The following is a 27,868-nucleotide window of genomic DNA, read 5'->3' as shown; positions in this document are numbered from 1 at the left end:
TGGGTCGTCCCATATCAATCCTTAATAGAGAGAGCCTCTCAGAGACATGAGCATGGCCAATATAAGTGAGGCAGCTCTTCCGCTAGAGTTGCCTGATCCCAGATGGCTCTGAGATAATGTCTGGTTGACAAAAATAACCAACCAGGACATTTGCTGGATCTGCTGAAGTAATGTTACTAAGTTGTGAGTCACTATACATGAAGGTCACATCTATTACTACAGACTAGCTTGCACACGTTTCCATTTTATCACCAGGGGAAAAAAATAATTAATTTCAGGGAAGATATACTTGCCGTTCATACATGTAATCTGCAGTCGATTGCCAATGGTAGCTTCACTCCCTTTTGTTGGACATGTTTCTTTAAATGATTTTGCACAGTTTTCCTCTCAACAACAGACCTAACTATACAGAGGTGAACGCTTCCACATTTCCTAAGTGAGTTTGACCAACTTGCCCTTTTATTTTTGAGATTATAATATATCATTTTCCCCTTTCCTTTCCTTCCTTCAAACCCTCCCATTTGCTGCTCCCTGCTCTCTTCCAAATGCCTGGCCTTTCTTTTCATTAATTGTTGTTATAAACACATATGCATACATATATACATATGTAGTCCTAAACATAACCTGCTCCGTCTGTATAATGATATGTGTATGTAGATTTAGTATTACTGATCCTTTGGTATTGCATGTGTTCTTCCCTGAGGAAGGCTGTTGGCCTAAACTACGATGGGACTAATGTGTTTTTTTCTCTTTGAGTTTCTCAAGATCCAGCCAACAAAAATTTAATCTATCTACATAAATCCACCCTTGAAGAGACAGAGAAATTATTTCCAAGTCACCACTACAGCTGAGACAGGACATTCAATGCTATTTTCTCCTGCAGCTTCACAGTCTCCTTCAGGCTTATGGAGCTGGCTTACCCACATCAGAGGCACTATATTTTATTACTCGTGACCTCCTCTGAGTCTCTCCCACTGCTCTTAAACGCTAATGAAAACATCTTTCTAAAACAGCTTTCTGGTGATCTTAGTTGTGTGTGCAATGGAAAATAGTGACCTTACATTACTATCACGAGACTTGGGATGCCTTAGTTTGTAAGTATCCTTTGAAATGGGTTGGGGTAGGAGGGAAAGCCAGGGAGGTTAATGAGCCATGAAGGGAAGCATGTAACAGCCTACCCCCGTGACGTCAGCTGCACTTCTCATTTATCATCTCTGTAAGGAGCATTGATTAAAAGCCACGTTAACTCTAAAATGTGGTATTATTCTTTCTATCACCGGAATGGTTTTAAAACCATCTTTATTTTCTTTCTGGCATTGTTTCTGTGCACTGTTTCATTATTGTGGTGTGAGAATTCAGCAGTAGGCTCAAATATGTCACATTTGAATGCCGAGCAATTTAGGCTGAAAAAACAAAAATTGAAGAAATATGTAACATGGGTCAGCAGCGCCCTCTACTGTTTTCACTGGAAAATTTCTAGGCAAAGAAGCTTCCTAAAGAGGTGGAGAATGTGCACATATGGATGTAGTTTTTACATATTTGGGGTTTAATTACCAGCAAATAAATTATGTTTTCATGATTTGTGACACTTCTGCTTCTCTTTTACTTTGAGTATAAATGGCATCCCATCAACAGTAGCTTTTAACATCTGCTTGATACTTTCTTAAGTTGAAAATTCAGCCCTAGCTCTTGGATCTCTAGATGCCCATGTATGGTAAAACGCGATGTAACTATTAACTTTGTGGAGCTCATGCCAAAGAAATGCCTATTTTCTAGGCCAACAATCTGGGTTTCAAATATGTACATCCATCTTGTTTAAGCTTTAATGTGAATATCACTATAAAATAATTTCATTTACCTTTAAAGCAAGAATCATTACATGATCCTAAAGGGTGTGACTGATTAGACATCATGTTATGCCATTACAAAAGTAAATTTAAGGGGCAAATTTTCATTCATTTTCCACAGTACTCCCTTAGCTGTGGTTTCTTTTTCCGTGGTTTCAATTACCTATGTTCAACATGGAGGAAAAATATTAAGCAAATTCTAAAAATAAGGAATTTACAAGTTTTTGGTTATTCCCCCATTTTGAGTCAAGTCTCACACTGTCTCATTCTACTTTCCTTAGGGTTAAAAATCAGCTCCTTAACCACTGTATCCAATTTCCATATGGCACCTACCCAGGAGCGCCTACCCATATGGCGCTATCAGATTGACCGCCATAGTATCACAAAGGGTTATTCAAACAGCACTTACTTTACTTAACTACGGCCTCTAATCTCAATGGTAGTGCAGCTGCTGCTGAGATGCCAAAAAGAAGCAGCAAGTGTTTCTTCTAAGTGAGAAAGATGAAAGTTGTCAACTTAAGGGCAAATTATAAAGCGAGATTTCTGGGCTCTAATCTTCTAACCACTACCATAAACTGTGTACATATAGTGCTTTTTGAAGCACTTTCAAAAAGCAAAGCAGCAAACCAGATACATCTGTGCTTTAATAGTTACTCTCTATTGTTAGGAGGGGAGCAGATAGCAGTGGGTAATAAGCAATTAAATAAAAGAGAAAGCAATTCTGGTATGATGTGAGACTCTCCATGGGGATAAAGTGATGTTCTTCTGGTCATGGTGGCCTGAGGAGGCATCTCTGGCCAATGACATGATTCAAGAAGGGACTGGCCACAGGAGGTCAGTGGACAAGAGCCTCCCAACCTGAACGCTGAATGTGTTCAATAAATAGATCAGATCTGAAAACATGGTTTAGGAAAAGGATTGGGGGTAGGAGCCTTTATCACACAAGGCCTTGTAAGAGTGGGAGCCAGTGAGAGGTACAAGTGGAAATGGAAGAAGCTGAGGAGGTCACTGATCCCTTTTGTTAAATCTCACGCTTGTGTATTTCTATAATCAGTAGTTAGTTTTCTGGTTGGGTTGTTGTTTTCATGTGATGAAATGATCCTTTTCCTGATTCAATTGATTGCTGTGAAGATGACTTGATCTTTAGCCCATCACTTTTTGTTTTTAAGCAGACAGACAATAGACCTGTTTGCCAAGAAGAAAAAAAAAAAAAAAAGGACACAACTTTGATTATAGCCCATCTAATTTCAACCTTGGTGTGAATACTGGACACACTTTTTTAAATTGAAGATGGAAATTCCATCGCATATAACTCGGTCATTTTTTCCATCCCTCTAACCCTGGTGTTTTCTTTCTAATAGGCTACGGGTTAGGTCAGATGATCAGTCATAGCTGGCAAATGAGCACCCTCAAAACATCACAGAACTGTAGAACCTTTCATCCACCACTGTCCTTCACTTGTATGTCCTTCATCTCTAACCCTGTAAAAACGCATCAAGAGTGCAAAGGTAGGATGCCAATGTGTCCAGCACTGGGGTCTAGTTAGCACTCTAAAACACTTGGACTATTGAATAGGGCAGGTTACACAAAATATCCGCTTCCATGTTAGGTTTTTTTTGTTTTTTTGTTTTTTTAGTTTGTTGAGACAGGATCTCTCTGTATAGCCTTGGCTGTCCTGAACTCGATTTGTAGACCAGGCTGGCCTCAAAGTCACAGCTATCTGCCTTCCTCTGCCTCCCAAGTGCTGAGATTAAAGGCATGGGCCACAACGCCTGGCTCAATGTTAGTTCTTATTAACACATCCTATGTTAATAACTGTGCGCATCTTGAGGCTCATGATGACTCTGGCAATCTGGCTCATTTACAAGCTTCCAACTCATCAAAACTTTTCTAACTGTTCATTTCAGCAGTGAACCCCGGCCTCCTCCATCTATCAAGTGACTAGAGGCCATGCACTTTAATGACAAAATCTACAGAGAAAACAAACCTAACCATTTATTTGAGCCAAAGGGATAGCAATTTCATTACTTAACTGAAAAATAAGATGACATGCATAGATTTAAAAATACAGACACACAGTATGTAACAAAAAAGGGGAGGGGGAGAACTTGACCCATTAATTATTTTTACTACCACTTGTCCCTTATTGAGGTCATGGTTCCAGACAAAACAGCTGTTGTCAACATTGCTAAAATTCCAGTGTCACCTTGTGACCACAGAATAAGTAGGCATGCTTGTGAGGCAGCTGGGTGTCAGGTTGAGATTTCAAGCACCAGCTCTAGGATCTGCTTTCCCATTTCTTTTTCTCCCTATGACCAGCAGTCTTAGTGGACCTTGTTAACCCTTTCCTTGATGCTAAGCCTTTTCTGGTTAAAGCTAAACAGTGGCAAAAGAGTTCTCATCCTCATGTGCGGTCGCCTTCATCCCCATGTAGGCTCATATTGACTATTTGGACTGAGCTGTGTTCTTTCCGTTAACAGCAACACAGACATTTGAAATCCTTGGTCTGCGGGGACTAAACTTGTAGTTAGTTGGACCAGTGCATAAATTAATCATGCACTTTTTGTTAAGTAAATATTAAGGCTTAAGGAAGCCAAGTCCAGTCAGATTTATTAGAACCTTTTATGGTCAGAAATGGGACTTGTTTCTGAAATAATTGTATAGTTCCCATCTGGCTTGAGAGCTCCACCAAAAGATGCCAAATGGGCACTGAGCTTTACTGTTGGGTTTGTGTGTGTGTGTGTGTGTGTGTGTGTGTGTGTGTGTGTGTGTGTGTGCGCGTGTGTGTAGGAAAAGACCATCTCTATTTTAGCAAGACTCTAGCAAACAGAGACTCAGCTCCACCCGTGACATCAATACATCAGTTTTTTTCCTGCACAGCTACAGTTTGGCTTAGCAGGATGAAAGACCAAGAGGTGCTATGTGAATGGATATAGTGTTGTCATGGGGAGTTTGGACTGAAGGAAATCTGTAGAAAATAATATGTGAAGCAACATCTGATGTATCTACTAGTTTTGTTAAATAGGACAAAGATCTAGCAAGTGTAGCAGATGGTTAATATCTGATAACAATATTATATTGTGGATTTGTGAGACATTTTACTATTATATTTTATTAGTTCTTTGAGAACTTATGTATCTTGATCCTATTCAACTCTGAATCCTGCTCCTAACTCTTTCCTATCCCCAACCACCTCGCAGATAAGTGTATCTTTTTCTTAAAAATTCAAGAATAATTTGTAGCATCCATAGTGGGTGTTGGGCCATCCATTGGCATATGAACCCCCATAAAAGAGGCTACCCCCATAAAAAAAACCTGACTCTTTCCTAGCATCTATCAATTGTCCATTGCTACTAAGTTAGGGGTTGGGGCCCATAAGCACCTTACCTCCAAGTTCTTAAGACTTTATCAAAGGCTAGAGAGGTGGCTCAGTGGATAAGAGCACTGTCTGCTCCTCCAGAGGTCCTGAGCTTAATCCCAACAACCACATGGTGGCTCACAACCATCTATACTGGAAACTCATGCCCTCTTCTGGCAGGCATGTGCACATGCAGATAAAACACTCATAAATAAAATATTTTAAAAGACTTTATCATTATTTTCTGTACCCTTTAGCATTCTTAAAGTATTTCAAACTCATTTTAAAAACCCACTCTGAAGAATTAATAAAGGTCACTGTCACTAAGCATGGCTTTATTCCCAGGATCATCATTGTTCACTCTTCCAGAAATCCTCTGTGAAATGAGGCTAAATATTTTTTAAGCTAAAATCATCAGGTACTTTCCCCCTAGAAAGTACTCTGAGTATATTTAATGTCACAAAGAGGATCAGTTGAGCCACAGTTGTCATTTGCAGGTTTATTGGTAATACAATATGGGAATGAAGGAGAAAACAAGTAAAAATTTATCTCCATATAAAATAAAACCTGCAGCTTTTCTCTGGTCTACCACAGTCCACAACATCCCCAACTATTCTAATTTTCCACGTGCATGTAGCCTGTCTGTTACTTGGCTGCGTGAGAACAACCAACACCAGGCTGGCTATCTTGAGTCTCAGCAGTGTACCTTAGAAATTGCATTTTCTCTGCACAGCAAGCCTTGTCATTCTCCCAACGCTTTTAAACAGAATGAATGTTATCACTTAATTGCAGTAAATGGTAACGCCAAGGCTGATAGACGGAAGCTGCCTCTGTGGGCTTTGGAAGTCAACTTTATTCCTGATTTGGGTGGTGTGTGGAGAGGTCCTCGGAGGTCAGGCAAGAAGGTGGAGGCACAGCTGTTCCCAAGGTGTGGCTTTTGTTGATGGTGATATTTTGGGAACACCGCCGGATACAAACAATTATTCTCACACATCCCCATGCTTGGCGGCTTTCACGTCCCCTGGTTTTTATCACCTTGCACTGGACCACTGATGCTGCTTCTGTGGGTGGCAAGGACTTGAAAGATTCCTGCTGCTCCTTATATTGCAGGAAGATGACAAATATTTATTTTCTTCTTTCGGGTCTTACTGCAGTGAGATGAGTGTGGAACATTTCATGGATGGGTCAGCAGAATGACAGTATTAGGGGGAGGGATCATTTACATTTTCTAAGTTTCCTGCCATGGGCATCAGTCAAGAAGTACTCCTCTATCAAGGCTGCAATGAGGCTTAGATGAATTAGATTGCTCTCTGGGAAAACATGCACCTTCCAAAGTGATGCTTTCCTGCCTTGGACTGCAAAGGGTTAAAAATGTTTGCAATTCATAGCCTAATTTAGACAATCTGTTTTCATTAAATGGATTAATTGTATCCATGGAAAGTGCTCACTGTCCCAGCCTTATCCTCCCACTCCTGCTCTAAAATGACAAGTGAAACCAGGGACTGCGCAATTTTGGAAAACAATCAGGTCACATATTGAGTAGTTTGCTTATTCATACAACCGTGAACTGCCTATGCTTGAGTTCCCTCAATTACACAGCTCAGTATTCAGGCCAGAAGCAGACAAGCCTGGCGCCAGTGAGCACTTCCCTGGAATACACGGAGGAACAAGTCTGAAAAATGTCCAAAGTGGCTGATGAGAAAAATTCTCATTCAAGATCCAGAAGCTGCCTCTATGACAGTCTCTCACCTGTTAACCACAAAGCTCTTCTCACTCTCAGAACCGGGGGAGCTGGGAAGATCTCAAATCAAGGCCCTCAAGAGCCATAGCTCTTTAAAGGTTATGGTGCAGGTGTGTGCCTCCATGGGGCAAAGCGGCTGAGACAAGAGAACATGAGGGGTCATAGTACTGAAGGTAGTACTTAGTACATAGTACTTAATACTGAGCATCGTCAGCCATAGCAGTGATCATCATGAATAACAGTACTGAGGCATCATGGTCCTGAGCACTGAACATCATTTGCCACAGGACAAGTTCCAGAGATTTGCCTAGAATGAGCATGTGGCTGCTGCAAACTTTGTTTAACTTTTATAGGGGAAATCTCCCCCCAAAAAATGTTAAAACCAGAACACTGTGATACATCAGGAAGCCTTCAGTTTCCCTCAGTGTGGATGTGTGCCAATCTCTCCTCCGGGACAGACCACAGTGGCTCTGCTGTGGTCTTATTAGAAGGATATTTCTTTTTCTCTGTGTGACCACTTCACAACCAATCTTCTCTGCAGTTTCTTGCTCACAGGAGTCTGAGATCATCAAAATTCTCCCCAGGTGATGCTGCTCATTTGGTTACAGAGTCTGTCTTCTGCCTCCTTTGCAAAGGGTTATTTCTCTACTTCTCTTTCTTACCTTGGCATCAGCGTGGAGACCTCCTACCCCTCGCTGCTGTTATTAGCCTCACAAGCTCTGTCAGCTGCTGCTGCTGACTGAGGTCACAGTTTTGCTGTGCTTCCCTTCACGGCCACTTTTTCTTGCTCCCTTGTCTTGTCTTTCGTCTCTAAGTCCTCAATGGTTTCCTTGTCTCCCTGTTGTTTCTTTCCCTTCGCTCACTCTCTGAATCTGTTCTGGCGATTTCCCCTCGATCTCTTCCTCTCACTGAAGTCTTTGAAATGCTACAGCAGATTTCAGAGCTGGCCCTGTGTGGCCTTCACTGATCCTCTATCGTATCAAAGGATCTTGTCATATTTTACAGCAGAATGACCCCATTTGGATATTTTTAAATAGCTTTAAAAGATGGTTGGGATTTCATTCTTCTGCCAGCTTAAGAGAAAGAGTTAAAAGATTAAGTCTGTGGGCTCAAGCAAGGCCTGGATTGAAACCTAATTCTTCTCCCTGGCTGCATTAGAGTGAGTTATTTAATCCTATGCTACATATAAAACAAGGATAGCGCTCACTGGGTTATTGACACAACTACGGCAATAATAAATACTCCTATGTTGTGGTTTTAATGTATCCTTTCGATAACCTGTATTTCCAATATTAAAAGGTGGCCACTTGGAGAGATGATTAAACCAAGGCTTCACCATAGTTTTGCTTTCAAATTCTTAGGTTAATCTAAATCTGCTAGCCTTTGACCTTATTAACAGGATTAAGGCAATTTATAAATGAAGCTTTCCCAGCATGTGGCTAGCTAGCTAGCTTGGCCTTCTGCCTTCTTCCAAGTGAGGATACAATAAGATGATCCTTGTCAGACCAGAGGCCAGAACCTTAATGTTCCACTCCCAAGCCTCAAGAATTATGGGAAAATAAATCTATTATTTGTAAATTGCCCTGAGTGTATTAGAATAGAATACCGTTTATACTTGATTCTGTCGTTGTTTCAGTGTGTAGTGTGGAGGGGAAAAAACAGGTGATTTCCCCATCTGCCAAGTGGGTAATATAAAAAAATACCCACTTTACTGACCTGTCATGAGCTCTGATTAGATTATTGCCTTTGCAATCATACCACTTTGCAATCCTAGAAAATACAAGGATACAGATACTTGTCAAACTACTGTGAACTATGAAACATGAATCTTTAGAGTCACATCATCCAGGGCCGGTGAGATGGCTCAGTGGTTAAGAGCTCTGGCTCCTCTTCCAGAGGGTTCCAGAACACAAAGGTCCTGAGTTCAGTTCCCAGCAACCAGCTGGTGGTTCATGATCATCTATAAAGGTATCTTCTGGCATGCGGGTGCACATGAAGACAGAACACTAATACATTAAAAAAAAAAAAAAAGAATTGCACTATCCTAGAATATTTATATCTGAGGTGGTAGTAAGACTTAATATCAACTAAGGATTCTTTGTAGAGATATAGACATAACTCAGAGAATAGTTAGAACATATGAATAAAATGTCACTCCTGCAATCAGCCCTCAAATGTGGCTTAATATGAAGTGTCTGGCCACATTCCTAGGGTGTCCCACTAGGATTCCAAATATGAACACTCAGTGAGTCTTCTGGTTCCAGAAATCCTTTCTTGATAGTTGAGTTTCTGGGATTTATTTTTTAGTGCTGTTTTGTTCTGGCACTAAACATGAGCATGTGGTGTGTGTGTGTGTGTGCGCGCGCGCGTGCGCACGCGTGCACACTTGCATTTACATGCACACATTACATGCATAATTGTGGGAGAGAAATCCAGCATCACCATCTCTTCCTTCACTATAATTTGCAATAGATGTGTGCTCAATAAAATGGCCCATTGTAAAGTTACAACCATTTAATTTACAGAAGTAAATATCAAGAGACACTGAAAAAAATCTATTGAGAGCAAATATTAAGACAAAAGAAAAGATTGATGTTTCATTTTATATTTATTTAATTTTGTGTACATACATACATCTATGAGCACCATGTATATACCTGGTGCCTACAGATGTCAGAAGAGGGCATTTGGAGGGAGGGAGGAAAAGGAGGAATGGGAGGATACAAGGGATGGGATAACCATTGAGATGTAATAAGAATAAATTAATAAAATATATTTTAAAAAAAAGAAGAAGAGGGCATTGGATCCACTGGAAGTGGAGAGTTGTAAAAACCACCAAGTGTGTGTGCTGGGAATCAACCTGGGCCCTCTGGAGGAGCAGCAGGTGCTTTTAACCACCGAACATCTCTTTAGCCCCCAAGGATCTGTGTGTTTCCTTAAAACAAAACAATGCTTTCTCAAATCGTTTCTGTCTAAAGAGCCTTATTGATTTTTTTCTCAGAGTTATAGTACAATTTCATATGTTGTAATTCTAGTCACAGTCCCACCCATGATCTCTTTCCTACTTAGCCAGGGCTCCCTACAGCTTTGCTTCCAATTGACTTGCCAAGTTCTCAGATTAATCTAAATCAGTGGGACCTGTCTTCTGCAAATCCAGAAGCAGCAAGCTCTTTACTCCTTCTGTAGACATGTATAAGTGAAGCCAAAATGAACAAGCATGAACTTGGCTTTTCCCATAAACATTGTCTTATAAAAAGCAATGATTTATCAAATTCAGACAATATCTGGTACCGGGAGTGAGAGGCAGGAACCAGGAAGCTTCTCTCTACCATAATTGGTGTAATGATGTTGTAAGGATTAAAATTCTGTCCTCAAGCAGTTTTCATCCTAGCAGACTATAGATCAATACATGAGCCAATACACTGGGTGTAACTGTGCTGTTTTCAGACCTGGACAATGTGTCGTAAGTAGAGACATAAGAGGAAAATCCATTTCAACATTAACTTTTTTTTGTCACCATTCCCACATAGGAGATCTTCAACTATCTAGTGAAAGTTTTAAATATCAAGGGAAAAATAATTACCACTCTGCCTTTCCCACTAGCTATGTGAACAGTGGAAGTGATCCTCAGAATATGAACCCAAACAACTGACCAATAAAAACCTTTCTATTTGTTCTTAAAATTAAAGCTAATTTTACTATATCTCAAAGACTGTTTTGGTACAAACTTCTTCACAGAAGTTTCTGATATTTCAAAAGTCATTCAAAAAGATTGCAAAAGCTACCTGGAAACCCCCAAGGCTACAGATAGTTGTGTATTATTCAAACATGTAGTTATGCATCCTGGGAGGACCTCCTTATGCCAATAGGATTGAATTGAAGGGCTATGGTACATTAAAATACATGGCATCGAGCTAGCTCAAGGATGCTCAGTCAGAAAACTAGTAAGACAGCAAAGAATGGTTTTCAACATAGATGAGTATGATGTAGATGCAAGGATCAATGAATGAGCAGAAGTTGAAGAATCACTGGGATCTTGACTTGGTGCTTTAGAAGAAGCTAAATCTAAACCAAACACTAGGACACATGCAGATAAAGTTCATGACAAAAATAGTGCGGAAGAGGACACACAAAAGTATAGTCCTTGGAGCTTTGCATACTAGGTGAGTGAGAGCATATCTAAGCCACTAAAAAGTATTAATTCTAACGGTAGGTTCACTCTGTTAAACGTCAGGAACGTGCACCACAAACTGAAGTCTACCAAGAGGATGTTAGTAGATTTTCCTCTATGTAATCATTTAGCTATTAACACTGTTCCTCACTTCACACTATGCATCTGCTATGACTGGTTGGTAATAGGCATGTTGGTATTTCTACCTTTCATATCCAGCAAGAAGTTAACCTGAGACTATAGCCAAAGACTTGTTAAATGCTACTAAATCTATTGCTAGGATATGGACTTCTTGAATTGAATATAGCTTTAATGCCCTTTATCAACCGAGCATGGTTCTTTGCAACCTCAGCATCCCTAATTTTATGGACTGCTCAAATCAGTTCCCAGCAGTACAGTTGAGTACCAGGCAGGAATATCTCCCTGGAGTTCATTAGGCATTAAAAGCTACTGTATAATTGTGTGCTACTCACACCAACCCTAATGTCTTGTATCTTTTGATGCAATTCAAGTGAAGAATCAGAGCTCTATAAAACAAAGACTTAAACAACAAAAGCCCAGACATTTCTAGTCATGATTCAACTGCAGTCATGTTGTTGGTCACTGTTATAGGCAAAATACTCTGATATTCTTTCTATACGAAACTCTGTTCAGTTTAGCTAGAACTTCCAAGTAGATTAGCCAAATGTGACATGACCTCTGTGACTATTTCCCCCTCTTCACTGAGTGTGACTTGTCTCACTGTCTTCTCAATTGTTTCTTAGACAAAAGTCCTTAAGAGAAAAATGACTTCTCAAATGCCCTGGAGCTCCTGTTGCCAGGAGACCTGTCACCATATGTTTTTAACTTCTCCTTTCTCAGAATTGATTGATGCTCTACAGGACTAGGGACACTTGCTAAACTTGAAACTGGAATTCCTTCAAATTCATAGGCCTCTACACTGTTTTTCTAACCATACAATGGGCTGGTCTTTGTATATGCATACATGGAATTTACCCGTGGTTACCATCCTCTGCTTCATGTGAAGGGCTTTTTTTTTCCTTAATGTTTCAAAATAATCAGGTGAGTCATTTCTACCACCACTGAAGTCAGTGTCCATGCACCCTTCCCATCTGTGCCAGGGTTTGCTTTCAGACTCGGGTTCTTCAGCTGTCTGAGAGAGCTTATTTAAAGTATTGCTGCACCAGTAGACTGTCATCTATAAATCTCCATTACATTAATCCTTGAATTTATGGCACCCAAAGTACTCCACTGACTAAGGAGTTAGAAGGAAAATGTCACCATAAATGCCCATCATCTGATTAAGTAGTAGAACTTAACACTTCAGCTCAAACCCACTTGGAACACTATTTTGTCGATCTGACATTTTATGACAAGAATATGTGAAAATATCGAAGTCACTTCTGTAGATGTGTTGATCTTTTGGGTATCTGAGCAATTGCTCACACTTCTCTATTGGCTTGTGGCTCTTTACAATGGGTTGTGTTCTTGATACTATTTTAGAGGGAGCAGCCACACTGAACCACCTATATTTTCCCACTCTACTCCTAAGGATAAGTTCAACAAGATCAGAATTTTAGATGCAGAATATACTCTGTGTCTATGAAATACAGCTATAGTCAGTGGGCAGATAGCCATCTACAAGGAAGCATACCCAATCCTAAACTTTCATATCACCATCCTGTTTACAGTGTTTGCTATTCTGTTGGCACCGCCCTGTTTGCTCTACTGTTTGTTTTTTCCCCCTGCTTTCCAGAGTTGCTTTGAAGACCCTCCCCTCACACACACACATGCATAACTTGTATTGTTTAGCCATTTTTTTTCACCCAGCATGCAGGAGGATGCATTTTGAATACAAATGTGCTCTGAAATGTTCAGGTGTGCTCTTTCAGATCAAGGATTGGAAGACTGCATGAAGGTAGATATGAGACGCGAGTAACAACTAGTTCTCAAAGAACTAGTAATAATAAAAATAAACAAATGAGAATTTCCCTTAAGTGAGCAACAGGGTATATCAAAAAGCAAAGCACTTATATCCTTCCATCCTGCCAGCACAAGGCTTGCTTATGAGAAGTGCTAACTATAAGTCTTATTGTACGGTGAGTAAACCAGGGAGAGTCATCATCATCTTGTGTTCTCTAGGGCAACACTTAATAAAAATTATGGTGGCAGTTAACACAAGTGTGATCTTAGGAAGAGAGCTGACCTCTGTATTTGCTGTAGCTATTGAAGTTTTGGGGCAATAAGAGAAGAGAAATAAAGGCTATGAATAAAAGAGGAAGAAGTCATAAAATCCTATTTGCTTATGATGTGGTCTATGTAGTGAAAGGCCCTAAAGACTTTGGAAAACTCTATGAAACTGGTAATCACATTTCATCAAAGTGTCAGGATACAACATACAAAAACCAGTCATTTGTTTATATACCAGTAACAAGCATGTTGAGAAAGAATCCAGAAAAACTGGCGCAATCACAGTAGCCTCAAGGGAAATGAAATACCTCAGGATAAATTTAATCAAGGAAATAAAAGGACCGCTACAACTAAGATTTCTAAATGCTTAAGAAAGAAATTGAAGAAAACAGTAGAAGATGCAGAGACCTGTTTTCTAGTTCCCAGACATCTTTGGATGCTGGGGTCTCCACCGCAACTTAGGACAGCCTCCTGGCCTCTCTCCTCATGCACTCTGACCCTGCCACAGGGTGCCACGCCTCAGCCTCCCTCCATTATCCCTCTGGTCCAGCAGCTTTCACATCGTCAAACGTCAAACGATGGAGTAACATGTGACTCTTCCGTATTGCCAAGTTAGGCTGCCAGGTAGGAAACGCATCTTTAGCCTCCCGCGGACCACGGCTAGTGTGGTGACCCTGAGAAATACTTCCTGGAGACTTTGACTTACTAATGCTGGTCTTTTTGTTTGTTTGTTTGTTTTTTGTTTTTTGAGACAGGGTTTCTCTGTGTAGCCTTGGCTGTCCTGGACTCGCGTCGTAATCAGGCTGGCCTCGAACTCACAAGGATCCACCTGCCTCTGCCTCCCGAGTGCTGGGATTAAAGGCGTGCACCACCACGCCCGGTTTATTAATCACTACTGATTTTCAGCTCCGGATACCAGCATTGATGGTCCCAGTGAAACAAGGGTTTCCTTTCCACAGATTCTCTTCCGCCAAGAGGAAATAACAATTCCTTTATTTGCAAAATGATATTGAATCTCAGAGATCAGTTAAAATCTACTGCTGGGATGGGGGGTCTTTTTTAAAATGCTGTCCCCTCTCTCCACACAGCTGTGAGATGGAAAAGCATTTTGTCAAGAAGCAGCAAGTCTGTCTTTCTCAGGGCTGAATTCAGCCCTTGCTTCTCCACACATCTAGATGTTATTTCTTGTTTGCGTTGACATTTTTGCCGACCCTGTGCATGCCGTCCTAGAGGCCCTTGCCTGTGAGCACTGAGCAGGACTGGACCTGTCAGACTCATCCCTGGAGGGTGTGGAGGTTCAGCCCTTCTGCAGTCTCAGAGGTCAGGGCTGCTGTAGGCTGATCTTGTTTCTCAGCAAAGATGAGCACAGGCACACAGCTTAGTTCTTCTTCCTCCGGGAAGTCTATTAACTCCTGATGTTAATTCAAATCTTTTTTTTTTCTGTCTGCACTGTCAATTGCAAATATAAGAATATCAACATTTTCAAAGAATTCCTCCAGTGTGGTCTGATTTTCCTGTCTGCCAATGTCTCATACATTCAGTTTATAACCTTGTGAGTGTATATTTTCCTGCTAAAACCCTGTGTAGGTGTGATGCAGCTGATGTCTTCAGATGCAAACTGCTTGGTCAGAGTAATTTCGCAAGCATCATCCAAGCCCAGGAGAAGGATTCGCACCTCCCGGTCTGGTTCACCTTTTCAATTTGTGCAAAATAGAAAGAGCCCATCCTTAAGCAAGACCTTCCTTGTCAACCTTACTCATTCTCCTCCTCCTCCACTTCCTCCCCGTTAGCAGGGGTAACTTCCACAAATTCTTAATCCAAAATATCAGTCTTTGAGGGATTCTCAGAGTTCACTCTGAAATGTACAAAGCCAGGCCTCCACTGCCCATACATCTCCCATGACAACAGCTTATTGAGCTCAGGTTAACACAGGGCCTTTTCTGGCCCAAAGTTTCAAACGTCACTGCAATGAGAGGCAAAAAGAAAAGAAAGAACAAACAAACAAACAAACAAACAAAAACTTGGTGAGGCCTGTCACACCAATGTCTCACATTCCTGATAGAGATTTCTGTTCTAGTTTAATTTCTGTTGCTCTGATAAATACCATGACCAAAAGCCACATGGGGGAAAGATGTATTCATCTTACAGGTTACAGCCCACCATCAAGGGAAGCCAAAATGGGAAAGAAGAGGCAGGAACCGAAGCAGAGAGTGGAGGAAAACTGCTTACTGACTGGCTTTCCTTGTCTCTCTCAGCTAGCTTGCTCACCTGCCCCCACAATGTCACTGCTCACAGGGCAGTGACTCCTCCTACATCAGTTAACAATCACAAAAGCGACCCACAGACATCTACACAGGTTAATTTGATAGTCAGGTCCTCAGTTGAGGCTCCCTCTTCTCAGATATATTAAGCTGACAACTGATATTAGCCACCCTAACCTCCCATGCTCATGGATCAACAGAAATACTATTGTGAAAATGGCTCTATTACCAGTAATAATCTATACATTGACTGGAATTCCCATTAAAATTCCAGTGACATTCTAGACAGAAATAGAAATAGAAAACACAATCTTGAAATTCATGTGGAGCCACAAAAGACTCTAGATCGCCAAAGTAATCTTAAGCAGAAAGAACAAAGCTGGAGGCATCACAATGTATGACTTCAGGTTACACTACAGAGTTGTAGCAAGAAAACCAACATGATTTGGTGCGGTGTTCACCTTTCTCCTCTGACAGTGTGCGGAGAGCCTTCCAACACTGTGAACACTAGTCGGTAGGAGTGAAAGCTCTAGGTGAGCAGCAGATCAATTTCTCCACATTCAGTGAGTTATATAAGTATTGTCTTCAGCAATAAAGCCTTAGCATCAGTTTATGGAGAGCAAGCTAAAGCCTTGGCAGTAGCTTCAGTTCTCCGGTGGAGTCTTGCGGGCTATACAAACCAACTGAAGGGCTGGCTGCACGCCCAACGGTATTGGCCAACACAAAATGAAGTCAGCAGTATTGTTTTGAAGATTTTTTTTCTCTCATGTTGCTTTGTTTGGGTCATTTTATTTCCCTTACTGGTCTTTTGTTGTATATTATGCTCTTTGACTAGGATTTTTTTTTTATGGGTCTTGTTTTTACGTTTGTATGTGTTTCTCCTGCTTTTGTTTTGTTTTGTTCTATTACTGTTGTCTGGTTGGTTTTAGTCTGTGGATTTTTTTTTCATGTTTGTTTTCTGAAGAAAGCAAGAAATCATGCATAAAATGATGGAGAGGTGGGAAGGAGTTGGGAGATGAAGGAGGGGAACCATTATAAGAATATATGGTATGAAAATAAAATTTATTTTCATTTAAAAAAGAAAGAAAATCAAAATGGCACTAGCAAAAGAAAACAAAAATCAGACATATAGGTCTATGGAATAGACAGATATAGTTATCTAATTTTTTGTCACATGTGCCAAACACACACACACACACACACACACACACACACACAAATCAAACAACCCAATCAATAAGTGGACTAATAAAATGAGCAATCAGTTCCCCACAAAAAAATGAAGCACAAGTTGCTAATAAGTTCAATATCCTTGTTCGTCAAAGCAATGAAAATCACAACTACACTGAAATTCTGCCTTATCTCAGTTAGAATGGCCACAATTAAGAAAATAAGTGACTGGGCTAGAAAGATGGCTCAGCTATTAAAGGCCAGGCTCCCAAACAAAAATGTAAGAAAGTAAGTAACAGAAAATTCTAGACATGAAGAAGGGAATTCCTATGTACTACCAGTTGGGATGTAAGTTAGTCCAGCCACCATGGACATTAGCATAGAGGTTCCTCAAAACATAAAATCTATCTGTCTTATAACCCAGCCGTATCATGTATGGAAATATACCCAAAGAACATTGGGTTAACATGCCACAGAAAGACATTTGCATGTAATGTTTATTATAGCACTGCTCATAATAGCCAAAGTTGTGAAATCGCCAGCATATAAACAAGAAACCATATATATATAATGGAGTTTTTATTTAACCATAAACAATTAAATTGAGTTACTTAGTGGAAAATGAATGCAAATTGAAATTGCCATTTCAAGCAAAATAAGTCAGAATCAGAAAAACAAACGTCAAATGATTTCCTTCATTTTGGGAGTCTAGATTTTACAGAGATACACATAAGCATGCACGTGCTGAAAAACCAAAGGCAGAGGATCAGACCAGCAGGGGGAGGTAGAATGAGGAGGAGAGGTATTGGACATCTACTTGAAAGGAGCTGTCCTTATGAAACAGCACCATGTACAATGAATATGCATCAATTGAAACCAGGGGAAAATATTTTTTAAAAATTGGTCAAAAGATGACTTTGAATTCAATCTTGTTAAATTTTAACCCTCCTAGATGACGGTGATTTGAGCTTGAGCTAATTAACAATCCTAACGTCTTTCTTTATCTTAGATTCATAAACATTTTTGTTGTGGGGATTTAATGGATTAATCCATGGAGAACTCTGCTATAATAAGTGCTACATGATTAGCACTATATAAATTTAGGGAACTATTACTGATTGAGTCTTAGGCTCTATTCAAGAGACAATATCTTTAATTGTCCTAATATACTTACAAGTCATAATAATTAATGGTCGTACTAGGAAGAAGGCATATGAAACTAAATTAACTCACCTCATGCCAGGTTTTGCATATAAATGGTTGTATGATAAATACATACACTGAATACTTGACATGTAGACTCCTTAATGCCTCATCTGATTGTCAATGCTTCTACCCATGGTGTCCATAATTTCTCCTGGCTTTGTATATGTTTTCAGAATTATCTCTTGGGTTTCAAGGATAAGTTATTAACTTACACGCTCTTGACTAGAAAGTGTACAATGACTCTCATTGCTTTCCTCATTATTTCATCTAATGAACCTATAATATTTTACACAAGGCTGGATGATAAGAAAATATATAACCCAATGAGAATTATTTTCTGACATTAGCTTTATTGTTATTGTTATTATTATTATTATTATTATTATTATTATTATTATTAATTTCAGCAAGGTAACAGCATCATCTGTCTTTCTGATCACAGCCTACTCCATTGCTTGCAGGTCCCATTATTTTCTCAACAATTGCACCAACTTGCTCCCAGGCATTTCTCACCCCAACCTCAAGTCTTTCATGTTTCATGACCCAGTGCCAAGATTTCATATTAAAATAATCTGCATTCATAAACCATTTATAGGAAACGCCTGGCATAAATGTTAGCTAGCATTAAGTATGTCCATACTCCTAAGATGTTACCTAACCTGGTATTAGCTAGCAATTGTTCCTTATTTTTTCTTTACATTTCAATAATATAGTTCTCTTTTTAAAAAATAATCTTTGTGCAATGGAGCTCTTTACTTTGTCCAATCATCAAATTATCTTCTTAGGTAAAACATTGGGAACTTTGCCTCTTTAGAATTTTCTATTCTCCTAGATTTTGAGGTCTGGATAAAGTATATACAATCTGTCTGAGATGGCTGAATCTAACTTGGTATAAGTTCCTTCATAAAATAATGCTAAATTTGGCGTTGCTTATGGTTCTATCCCAAAAATGTAACCCTGGAAAATCTTAGAGAGCTCTCTCTTCCTTCCTTCCCAGAAACTCTAGAGATGGGCATCTGTCTTACTTGTTATTTTCCTGGTCTAAAAAAATCCACGTGCATCCCATTTAAAACAATTAATTCATAAGAGTAAAACAATAGAAAAATGTACTTCTTCATATTTTGTTAACAGTATGTGGTAGCATGCACGTCTACAATATACTCATCGCATCCTGTGAAATGCACAGAAAATAAACGGATGTTCCAACATCCTCCCTGGAGGAGCCGCATGAGCGAAATCCTTTTCCATAAAAAGCTTCAAGGTGGTTGAGCTTGTATGTTTCCTGTTGCCACTTCAGTCTGTACTTTGGGTTCATGTAAAACATAACCTAGAGAAGCAAAGGCATTAAGAATCTGATTGCTTGTTAATATCCATAAAATTCTTTACTCATTAGAATATTTGACAAAATAGACCTTGAGTGCATGTATTTGTCTTTGTTTTTTTCATTCAGGGACCTCCTGGGTTACAAGGACTACAACAGACTTTTGATGGATATTTCAACAAGGTACGGCTTTATTCCCACAACTTATGTGCATAGAGATTTTATGTCGTGTTTTATATATATATATATATATATATATATATATATATATATATATATATATGGAAAAAGCATTATTAATTCCTAACGTCTCAGACCTTGAGACAGTATCACATATACTTAAAACACCTTCCCATACTGAACACTATGTTTTCAAATTTAAATTTTTAAAATTCCTAAACATACTATAAAAACAAGGGTTTAATTCCATAAATTTTAATGTGATAGTTCAAAGTTTGGTGGGAAAAGGAGAAAGAAATTTTTTGTTATCTGAAGCTCTGGATCAAACCACAACTGACAGGTTTCTCAGAAATAGTAGATGCTGCATTAAGGTCTCCAGCACACGTTCACATCCCACAGACCGAGAACCAGAGTTTCCCCAGGGATGGGTAAGAACAGCTTTGGAACTCCCTTCTCACCTTCTTCACCACAACAGGGATTTTATTTTTTAAAAAACTGCCATGGAAGTATCTAAGTGGCAAAACTAGCTCCCAATTATACCTTGAAGTAGTGTTGGTAACAAGCTACAGAGGACTCAAAGATAGGGTTGAACTCATTGATGGTTCACTGTGTGTTTGAACAACATTGGGTCTGATCACAGAGGGAAACCTATCCAGTGCCATTTTGTCCTTCATTGCCCAAAATGACAGCTGCTGAGGTCCCTTCAGTACCTATCGGCCCATCATTGATACCTTGTGCCACAGAAAAAGTAGACACACAACCCTTGTGGCTTTGCTTTCGTTTCTTGTATTTGTTTCCTTAAATTTCTGTACCCAATATTGCATCTTTGTTCACACATTCCAAGAATCTGAGTTCCAAACCAAGACTGTTTTCTAAGATTTATTTAGTTTTTGTGTGCGTGTATGCGTGTGTGTGGGGGGGGCATGTATCTGTGCATTTGTGTGTCTGTGTATTTTTATGTCTATGTGTGTCTGTGAGTTTGTGCGTCTATGTGTGTCTCTGTGTGTGTCTATGTGTGTTTGTGTGTGGGGGGTGTATTTGTGTGTCTGTGATGCGTGGCTGGTGCCTACAGAGGCCAGAAGAAGATGTCAGATGCCTCGCAACCAGTCTCAGTAACCAGTGGTTGTGAGCCATAAAGTGTGGTTTCTGGGAATTAAACTTGGGTCCTCTGCAAGAATTACAATGCTCTTAACCGCTGCAACATATCTCAAACCCCCAACCCAATTCTCAAAGCTAGCTTGTGCTCAAAAAAATAATGTTATTGCTCTTTCTAAGACAAAATGATCAACTTAAAATCTCAACTCCTTGTTCATCAAATTAAACTTAATGCAAAGGCCAAGAAAATCCATCACTGGTAAGTTTAAGATTAGGCATACAGGCTCTCAGCAAATATTAAGTCATGCTCCTGCCTTGAATCTTTTCATTTGTTTAGATTTTTCATGGAGTTCTGTATTCAGATGGATAGGATATGTTTCATGGTTCTTTTTATTAAATATCTTAAATGAGTTGCCACTAGCTTTTTACAAAACATGAAAGGTTGGCAAGTTTTTAAAAGGTAAGCTTGAAGTGTGCCTAAACTGAATCAGTGGAAGGACATTTGGAATGACATATACTGTTACAAAATAGGGCTTACAATAAAAACTTCAACGTAATGAGAATAAGTTGGGTCCGATGTCACAAGTCAGCTAGAAAAGTTTAAGTACTACACTATATTACTCTCCCCATCAGTACAAAAGATACCAAGTTGCTACTCAGCTACTTAAATATTTGCTAACCCTTGCAAAACGTTTAAGGTTTGTATCTTTTACAGGTCTCTCAACACTACTTCGATATATATATTTTTTCTTACCAGTGAGTCAGTTTTTCCTTAAATGAAAATATATAGAACCTTTGTATCTTAGAGTCAGAAGTTGAAAATGTTAATTTTGGGGCTTTAAGGTTATGCTTGCTGCAAGGGGGACTGAGCTCAGTAGCTGAGTAAGGAGTTTTGCAAGTTGTACCTGGAGCTTTTCTACTGTCTCTTTTAAAAGACTCTCCCTCACCATCATCAGTATTACAGGACTGAGCCTCAGTTGGTTCACGTGTGCTCTGAATGGGGCTTTGTAATTAGAATAGGGTACAGAGGGTGAACCACAGCTCATTTCTCCCCTAAATAATACAAAGGAAGCATTTTCACTCCGAAGTGTTTAAATCTATAAGTGACTGATAGAAGGCAGCAAACCAAACAATTCATTGTTTCCTGGTGAGAGTGGAAGGGGTTTCCACAATGAGACCCCATGAGGATCAATAAGGAAGCCCACCCCCAGGACACACACTGAACGACATTTTTTGTACTGTGACCATCTCTCCTTCACAAAGCAAAAGGCTGAATGTGTTGTGATGAGCAAGATGCATTTTTCACTTGGCACTGTCCCCACCACCCTTGTCTGGCTTTGGATAGTAAGGTTGTTGTTGCATTTTGCAGTTTGTTGCATGCCTGATGGTCTGGCTATAACAAATGAGCACAGTGCGGGGAGGAGCTGAGATTAAATAATGGACCATGTATTGAGACATATAAAGTGACACTCCAAGGTTAAAACAATCTTCCTTTTTAAATTGGCATTGATTTATGGGATGCCTGCTCGGAGCCCTGGACCTCTGCTCACCCTCTGGCAGCAGCTACAGACTTGCACAGCCCAGATTCTGCTGAGGCAGCTACCCGCAGAAGGAGGAGAAGCACGCTCCTCACACATGTCCCCTCCCTGCTCCAGACTAAGAGACCGGATGCTTCATCCCTCATCCCAGCAGTCTGCACTTGCAATTTGGTCCTCAAACAGAATTGATCTATTCCCATACACACTCCCTGTATCACCCCGAGGAGAAAAGCAGCCATAAGACACCTCTCCCTTCATAGCACAAATCAAAACCAGAAGATAAAAATAAAAAGAAGAAGAGAGGAAGAATGAGAGCAGCTCACTGGAGGAGGAAGTCAGTAAGATCACATGTGCTCTTACTTGAGTTGCAGAGATTTAAAAGAGAATACATTTCCCTCTCTATCCCAGACATAATTTTCAGGCAGCTGTGTGCATCCTGTTGGGTTGATTGCAGAGCATCATTCCGCTGTGAACACACTTCTCCCCGCAAGGAATTTCTGCTCTCTGCCCAGTCAAATTGTTCTGCATTGTCTTCAGCTCTGGGAATTTGATAGGCTCCATCAGTTTTTCAAGCCATGAGCTCCCTACATGGATGTAAAGTGTTATCTATGGAGACTGGGTACTGATGGAATATATGTTTGACATACTTTTAAAGATCTGCAATGAAAATGCATGGTTATAGCATCTTGCAATACCATAAGACTCAGTCTGAGCTGTTGGAGATTGATGCAGTGCCTCCCAGCTCCCAGTGTTCCCTTCTCCAAACAGTTGGTACAAAGCAAATGATAGCAAAGTAATCTACTTCCTTTCAATGTATCAATGTATAATTCCACACTGATGTGCACAGACTAGAAAGGACAGAAAACTCTTTTCCAAAACTAGAACTTCAAACACAGAATTAAGTCTAACAAACATGCATGATGCAAAGGCTTCTCAGTGGCAACCCTTCTGGGCCTCTAAAGACTTAAAAACGAAGCTTTAAATCCTAATTTCCTGAATTAGTTACTTGTCTTGTTGTGGCAAAATGCCCAAGAAGAGCAATTTAGAGGAAGACTGCGCTTCATGGTCTGAGGGTACACTCCAGCCTGAGAGTGAAGTCATAGCAATAACAGCTGGAGGCCGCAGGTCACATTGCAGCAGCCTTCAAGGAGCAACAGGAGAAGAATGCTGGTGCTCGGCTTCCTTTTTCATTTGCTTTCAGTCCAGAACCTGAGCCCAATGGAAGGCTGTCACCCATATTCAGAGTGGTTCCTCCACCCCCATTAACCTAATCTAGATTAGTTTTACACAGACATTCCCAGGGATGAGTTTCCAGGGCAATTCTAAATCTCATCAAGTTGACTGTCAAGATAAAATATTCAGTTTCCCCTTCTTTCCCTCTTCATGGCCGGGGTCCACTGGCTTCAGGGAGCATTGGGGGATATAGGCACTGACCTATGAACTTCTGTAAGATTTTAGAGAAAACTAAATTGACTGTAGAGAAAAGTAAAATATTACCTGTGTCCTCCCATCCCTTTCGTGGCCAACAAAATGTAGCAGGCTACCAAGAAGAGACTTGATACCCTATGAGCATATACAGGGGAGGAGGTCCCCCTCAGTCACAGGCATAGGGGAGGGGAGTAAGGGGAAAATGGGAGGGAGGGAGGAATGGGAGGATACAAGGAATGGGATAACAATTGGGATGTAATATGAATAAATTAATAACATATTTTTTAAAAAAGAAAGTAATTGAGAAGTAGGGCTTTGAGGCAACTTCAGTTATTCATTCACCCCTGAGAGCAGCCCCGTTGGGCATATATTGTGTCTGAACTTTCTGAGGGTTCACTCATGTGGCATCACAAATGGAGCAGCCCGAGCATCAGTTACCATCTCACAGTTCTATAGAGTAACAGTCTAAGATAAAGGTGATGGTGGAGCTCACCCCACTGACAGCTCTAGGGAGGAGGGTGGTCCATGCGCCTTTCCCAGCTTCTAACAAACCTCCATCCACACCCACATGACATCCGTCCTTCATGTATGTCTCTGTGTTCTCTTTTTATAATGACGTGGTCATACTGAGGTAATGATATCGTCATCATGTAACTTGCTATATCTGCCACCATGTTGTCAAACTATGTTTACATTCTGAAATCCTGGTTGTCAGTCTTCTACATATAAATGAGTGAATCAGACTTGAAAGTGCAGTCCTCAATGAATTCCTTCTGTTGTGCCCCTAGCCAGGATATTACAGCATACATCTAAAAGCACGGACCCGAGTGGGGTGATGACTCTGCGATCTCACAGAGAGTTCATGTCCCTGGTTTCTTTAGTTAGTCTAGCCATAGGAAATTGATAACTGTTTACTCTTTGAGAGCTACAAAAAAAGAACCAAGAAATAGAAAAGCTACCTCCCTTGACTTAACCTACAAATATCTGTTGCAGAGCGTTCTAATGGGAAATTCTCTCTTCAAAAGAATCAGAATAGCCTTGGGTCTTCTCACTGCCTGACGATGCTTCTAAAGTTCATATCATTCCTCCTGTGAGAACAAAGGACATGGCTCCCACCCATAATTCTTCAGCTGAGCAAATTAGCAGGCCATACACCATGACTGTTAACAGTGTATCTCAGGAACTTTTAATAAGCACAGACAAAAGGTATTTGACTGTTAAATCTATTTGGAATGCTTTCAAGAACACTCAAAATGCTCAAACAGGCACCAAGGCCCTAAATTCCCCCCCCCCCAAATCATACTAGCACCTAAAACAAAATAATACTTGTGTCTTATTATTCTTGTAAAGCTGGTTAATTGCCTGTTGCCATTAGCTTGGATATAGGAGGGAGAGAACATTATATGTCAATGAGTAAATGGTACTGAAGTTCACCTTTGAGACAGCTGCATTATTCACCCAAGCATGGAGACTATCACCAGGAGCCCCTAAGGCCAGGGGCTGAGTAAAATCAAGTGTATCATGTTTGGGTGGCCTTGTTGGTTCTCTGGACTAAAGCCATAAGAAAATCAAGATTGGGAAACACTGTTAAAACAATATGAGGAATTGTTATGTCAAAACTACATCGGCTATGGTGCCCTGGAGGTTGCTGGCATACAATAGAATATATCCTCGCCAGAGATACTCCATGCTCTATAGTCCAAGCTCCTGGAGTTTCAGAACACATCACATGTGTAAACACATGATGTCTTACAGAAAAGCACATTCCAGCACCCCTAAAAATACCCAAGCAAAGGCACAGCTGGGGAGACATTCTGATGTTTTAAGCACAGTGACTGACACCATGGAAAAATGACTAGTGTGTTCAGGAAGTCTCTAAAGTTTGTTTCTGTGTATATTAGGGAGGCTAGACTGGGTGGCCAACTGAAGGCCAGAGATAAAAATAAAAATGATGGTAAAGACAGGCATGGCGACCTGTCCTGGAATCCCAGCCCTGGTGAAGTAAACACAGGAGAATCGGGAGTTTGGGGCCACACAATAAGTGTAAAAGCATCCTAAACCACATGAGACCCTGCCTCAGGAGGGTGGGGTGGCGGGAGAATAAGGCAATACCAGGTTGAAAGGGATGGCTCCTGTAGACAAAAGGGATACACGCAGATTTCCTTTCCTAATTCCCTTTTCGATTATAAAATGCAATTGTTACTCACACAAAAAAAACCTTCAGAAATATATTGTGAAGATAGTCTTTGCCACAGAGGAAGGAGCCCAGAGAGAGGCAAGGGCAGCTCAGGTGCCACTTGTAGAGCACATTAAAGCCGGTAACAAGGTATTCTTCAAAACACAAAAGCATGAGATTCCTACAGTACGTGCACTAAGAACAGGGAAGCCACAGTCAGAAGGAAGCTCTTGTAACATTTATATGACAGCAATGAGCTGGTAGAAGCATTAAAGCCATTTTTATCTTTAAAAAGTTGTCCAAGAATGGAAAGCAGGTGCCCGGTTTAAGTTTTGTGTTGTGTTTGCAGAAGGTGGAACAGGGAGGTTGGCCAAGGCAAAAGGGTATGTTTAAAGAAACTGACCAACTTCAGCTACAGCTTACCAAAGTAGCCAGTTTCACCTAACAGCAATAATACAACTGCATAAGAAGGCAGAGCCATGGGACTCACAGGACTTATTGGTGATCAATAGACAAATGCTCTCTAAGTCAGATAAGAGGAAAAACAGGTTTATCCATTCAGCCATAATAAGGATGGCCAGCACGATGTATAAAGGAAGGGCCACCAGCAGCCAAGGCAGTGAAATGCAAGGACTCCATTTTGGAGAGCTGTGCATGTAGTTTTCCAGTGTGTAATTCCTTCCTCAGGAGTGAGGGCAGTCGGACATGGTCAGTGTTCAGGCCTGCAAGGTAAGCATGAGCCACAAGCACGTGCTATTTTCAGTTCTGCAATCGCCATCATGCGGATGAGGGGAGTCCTGACTGACAAATGTTTGGTTCTAGACAGAGCCTGGGGTCACCAGACTACGGTTTGGAGGTGTCAGGGTCTATGTTCCATACAGCTTAGGGAGTGAGGGTCTTCAGTAGGGGATTTCTGGACCAAACTTGTGGAAACTCACTGATGAGAGCCTGTTCTTTCCTTCTTTAATAATGTGTCTCTCTCAACACACAGAGGATTTGGTAGATGAAGTGCTTCCCAGGAATTTGTATTCGCTTTCTCTGTGTGATGACAGGCACAGTCATCTGCCCAAGGTGGGCAGAGTCAGATTAAGGCAATGAATAATTGAGAGTAGAAAAAGCAAGAGAAAGAATGCAGCTGGGGCTGGAGGGTGTGCGCGCGGAGAAGGAAGTCACCCGCTCTTGGAATCTGAAATCTCTCCTGGAGAGATTACCAAAAAAAAAAAAAAAAAAAAAAAAAAAGAGCAAACAAATGGAATCTCCAATGTTGGAGAGATTTAGCTGGTATCTAGCAGGATTAAATATTAATTACATTAACAGAAATAAAACGAGAAAGAAAAAAAAATGCCTTCCAAAGTGTCACAGAATCCATAAAACATTGTTAAATGACTAGCATTTTACTAGCGACTTTTCAAGTCTGTGTGCATTTAAAAATTTTTTGACTTTTTGGCTACTGTTTTTACCCAGGGAACTGGTGAGCACGGAGCTAGTGGCCCCAAAGGAGAAAAGGTAATGAATGTTGTGTTGCTGCTGCTGCTGCTGTTGTTATTGTTGTTGTTGTTGTTGTTGTTGTTAAACATGATTAAGCACTTTTGCCTATAGGGAGCAGAGGTCACTGTGAGCAGGAGCTTCACCTGCCTACTGGCCAGCAGCTGCGTGCTGCCCCTTGGGGGTGCTCCTGAGCAGGGGTGGGCTACAAGGGACGTGGCATGTCAAGAGAAACACCAGTAAGAGTGGTGCGGAATAGTCTAAAATTTATATGATCTAAAGAAAAATCAGAGAATAAAGGAAAGACGGAAGGAGCTCGAGGGGTCAAGGATACCACAAGAAAACCCATAGAGTCAACTAACTTCGGCTGATAGGGGCTCACAGAGACCGAGCGACCAACTAGGAAGCCAGCATGGGCCTGACCTAGGCCCCCTGCACATGTGTTACCATTGTGTAGCTTGGTCTTCCTGTGGGCCTCCTTACAGTGGGAGCAGGGGCTGTCTCTGACTCTGTTGCCTGCTTTTGGGACCCTTTTCCTCCTACTAGGTTGCCTCGTCCAGCCTTGGTAGGAGAGAAGGTGTCAATACTTACTGCAGCTTGATATGCCATGGTTGGCTGATATCCATGGGAGTTCTGCCCTTTTCTGAAGAGCAAGTGAAGAAGAGTAGGGTGGGGAGGAATTAGGGATTAGGGGGGGGACT

The 27,868-nt window shown here is 40.7% G+C and overlaps 1 protein-coding gene and 1 pseudogene across 7 annotated transcripts in view; one reads left to right on the top strand and one right to left on the bottom strand.

Annotated features, from left to right (window-relative positions):
* The window catches only part of COL19A1 (collagen type XIX alpha 1 chain), a 324,524-nt gene that overhangs the window by 221,314 nt on the left and 75,342 nt on the right, over window positions 1-27,868 (top strand). For 5 of the 6 annotated variants that reach the window (XM_084755183.1, XM_084755181.1, XM_084755184.1 and 2 more), the window contains 2 exons: window positions 19,395-19,448; window positions 27,147-27,188. In XM_084755183.1, coding sequence (XP_084611309.1) covers window positions 19,395-19,448; window positions 27,147-27,188 — 96 coding nt within the window. The remainder of the gene's footprint in view (window positions 1-19,394; window positions 19,449-27,146; window positions 27,189-27,868) is intronic. The other variant, XM_084755182.1, reaches the window with a different exon arrangement.
* On the bottom strand, window positions 14,486-17,976 carry LOC311580727 (ADP-ribosylation factor-like protein 3; annotated as a pseudogene). Its single transcript has 3 exons — window positions 17,972-17,976; window positions 15,576-15,616; window positions 14,486-15,033 (listed from the first exon to the last, which is right to left on the bottom strand). The product of its transcript is annotated as an ADP-ribosylation factor-like protein 3 (transcript).

Source organism: Acomys minous (genome assembly GCF_964271855.1).
Source record: "Acomys minous genome assembly, chromosome: 13".
Taxonomy (NCBI): domain Eukaryota; kingdom Metazoa; phylum Chordata; class Mammalia; order Rodentia; family Muridae; genus Acomys; species Acomys minous.
This window is presented reverse-complemented; position numbering and strand designations above follow the sequence as displayed.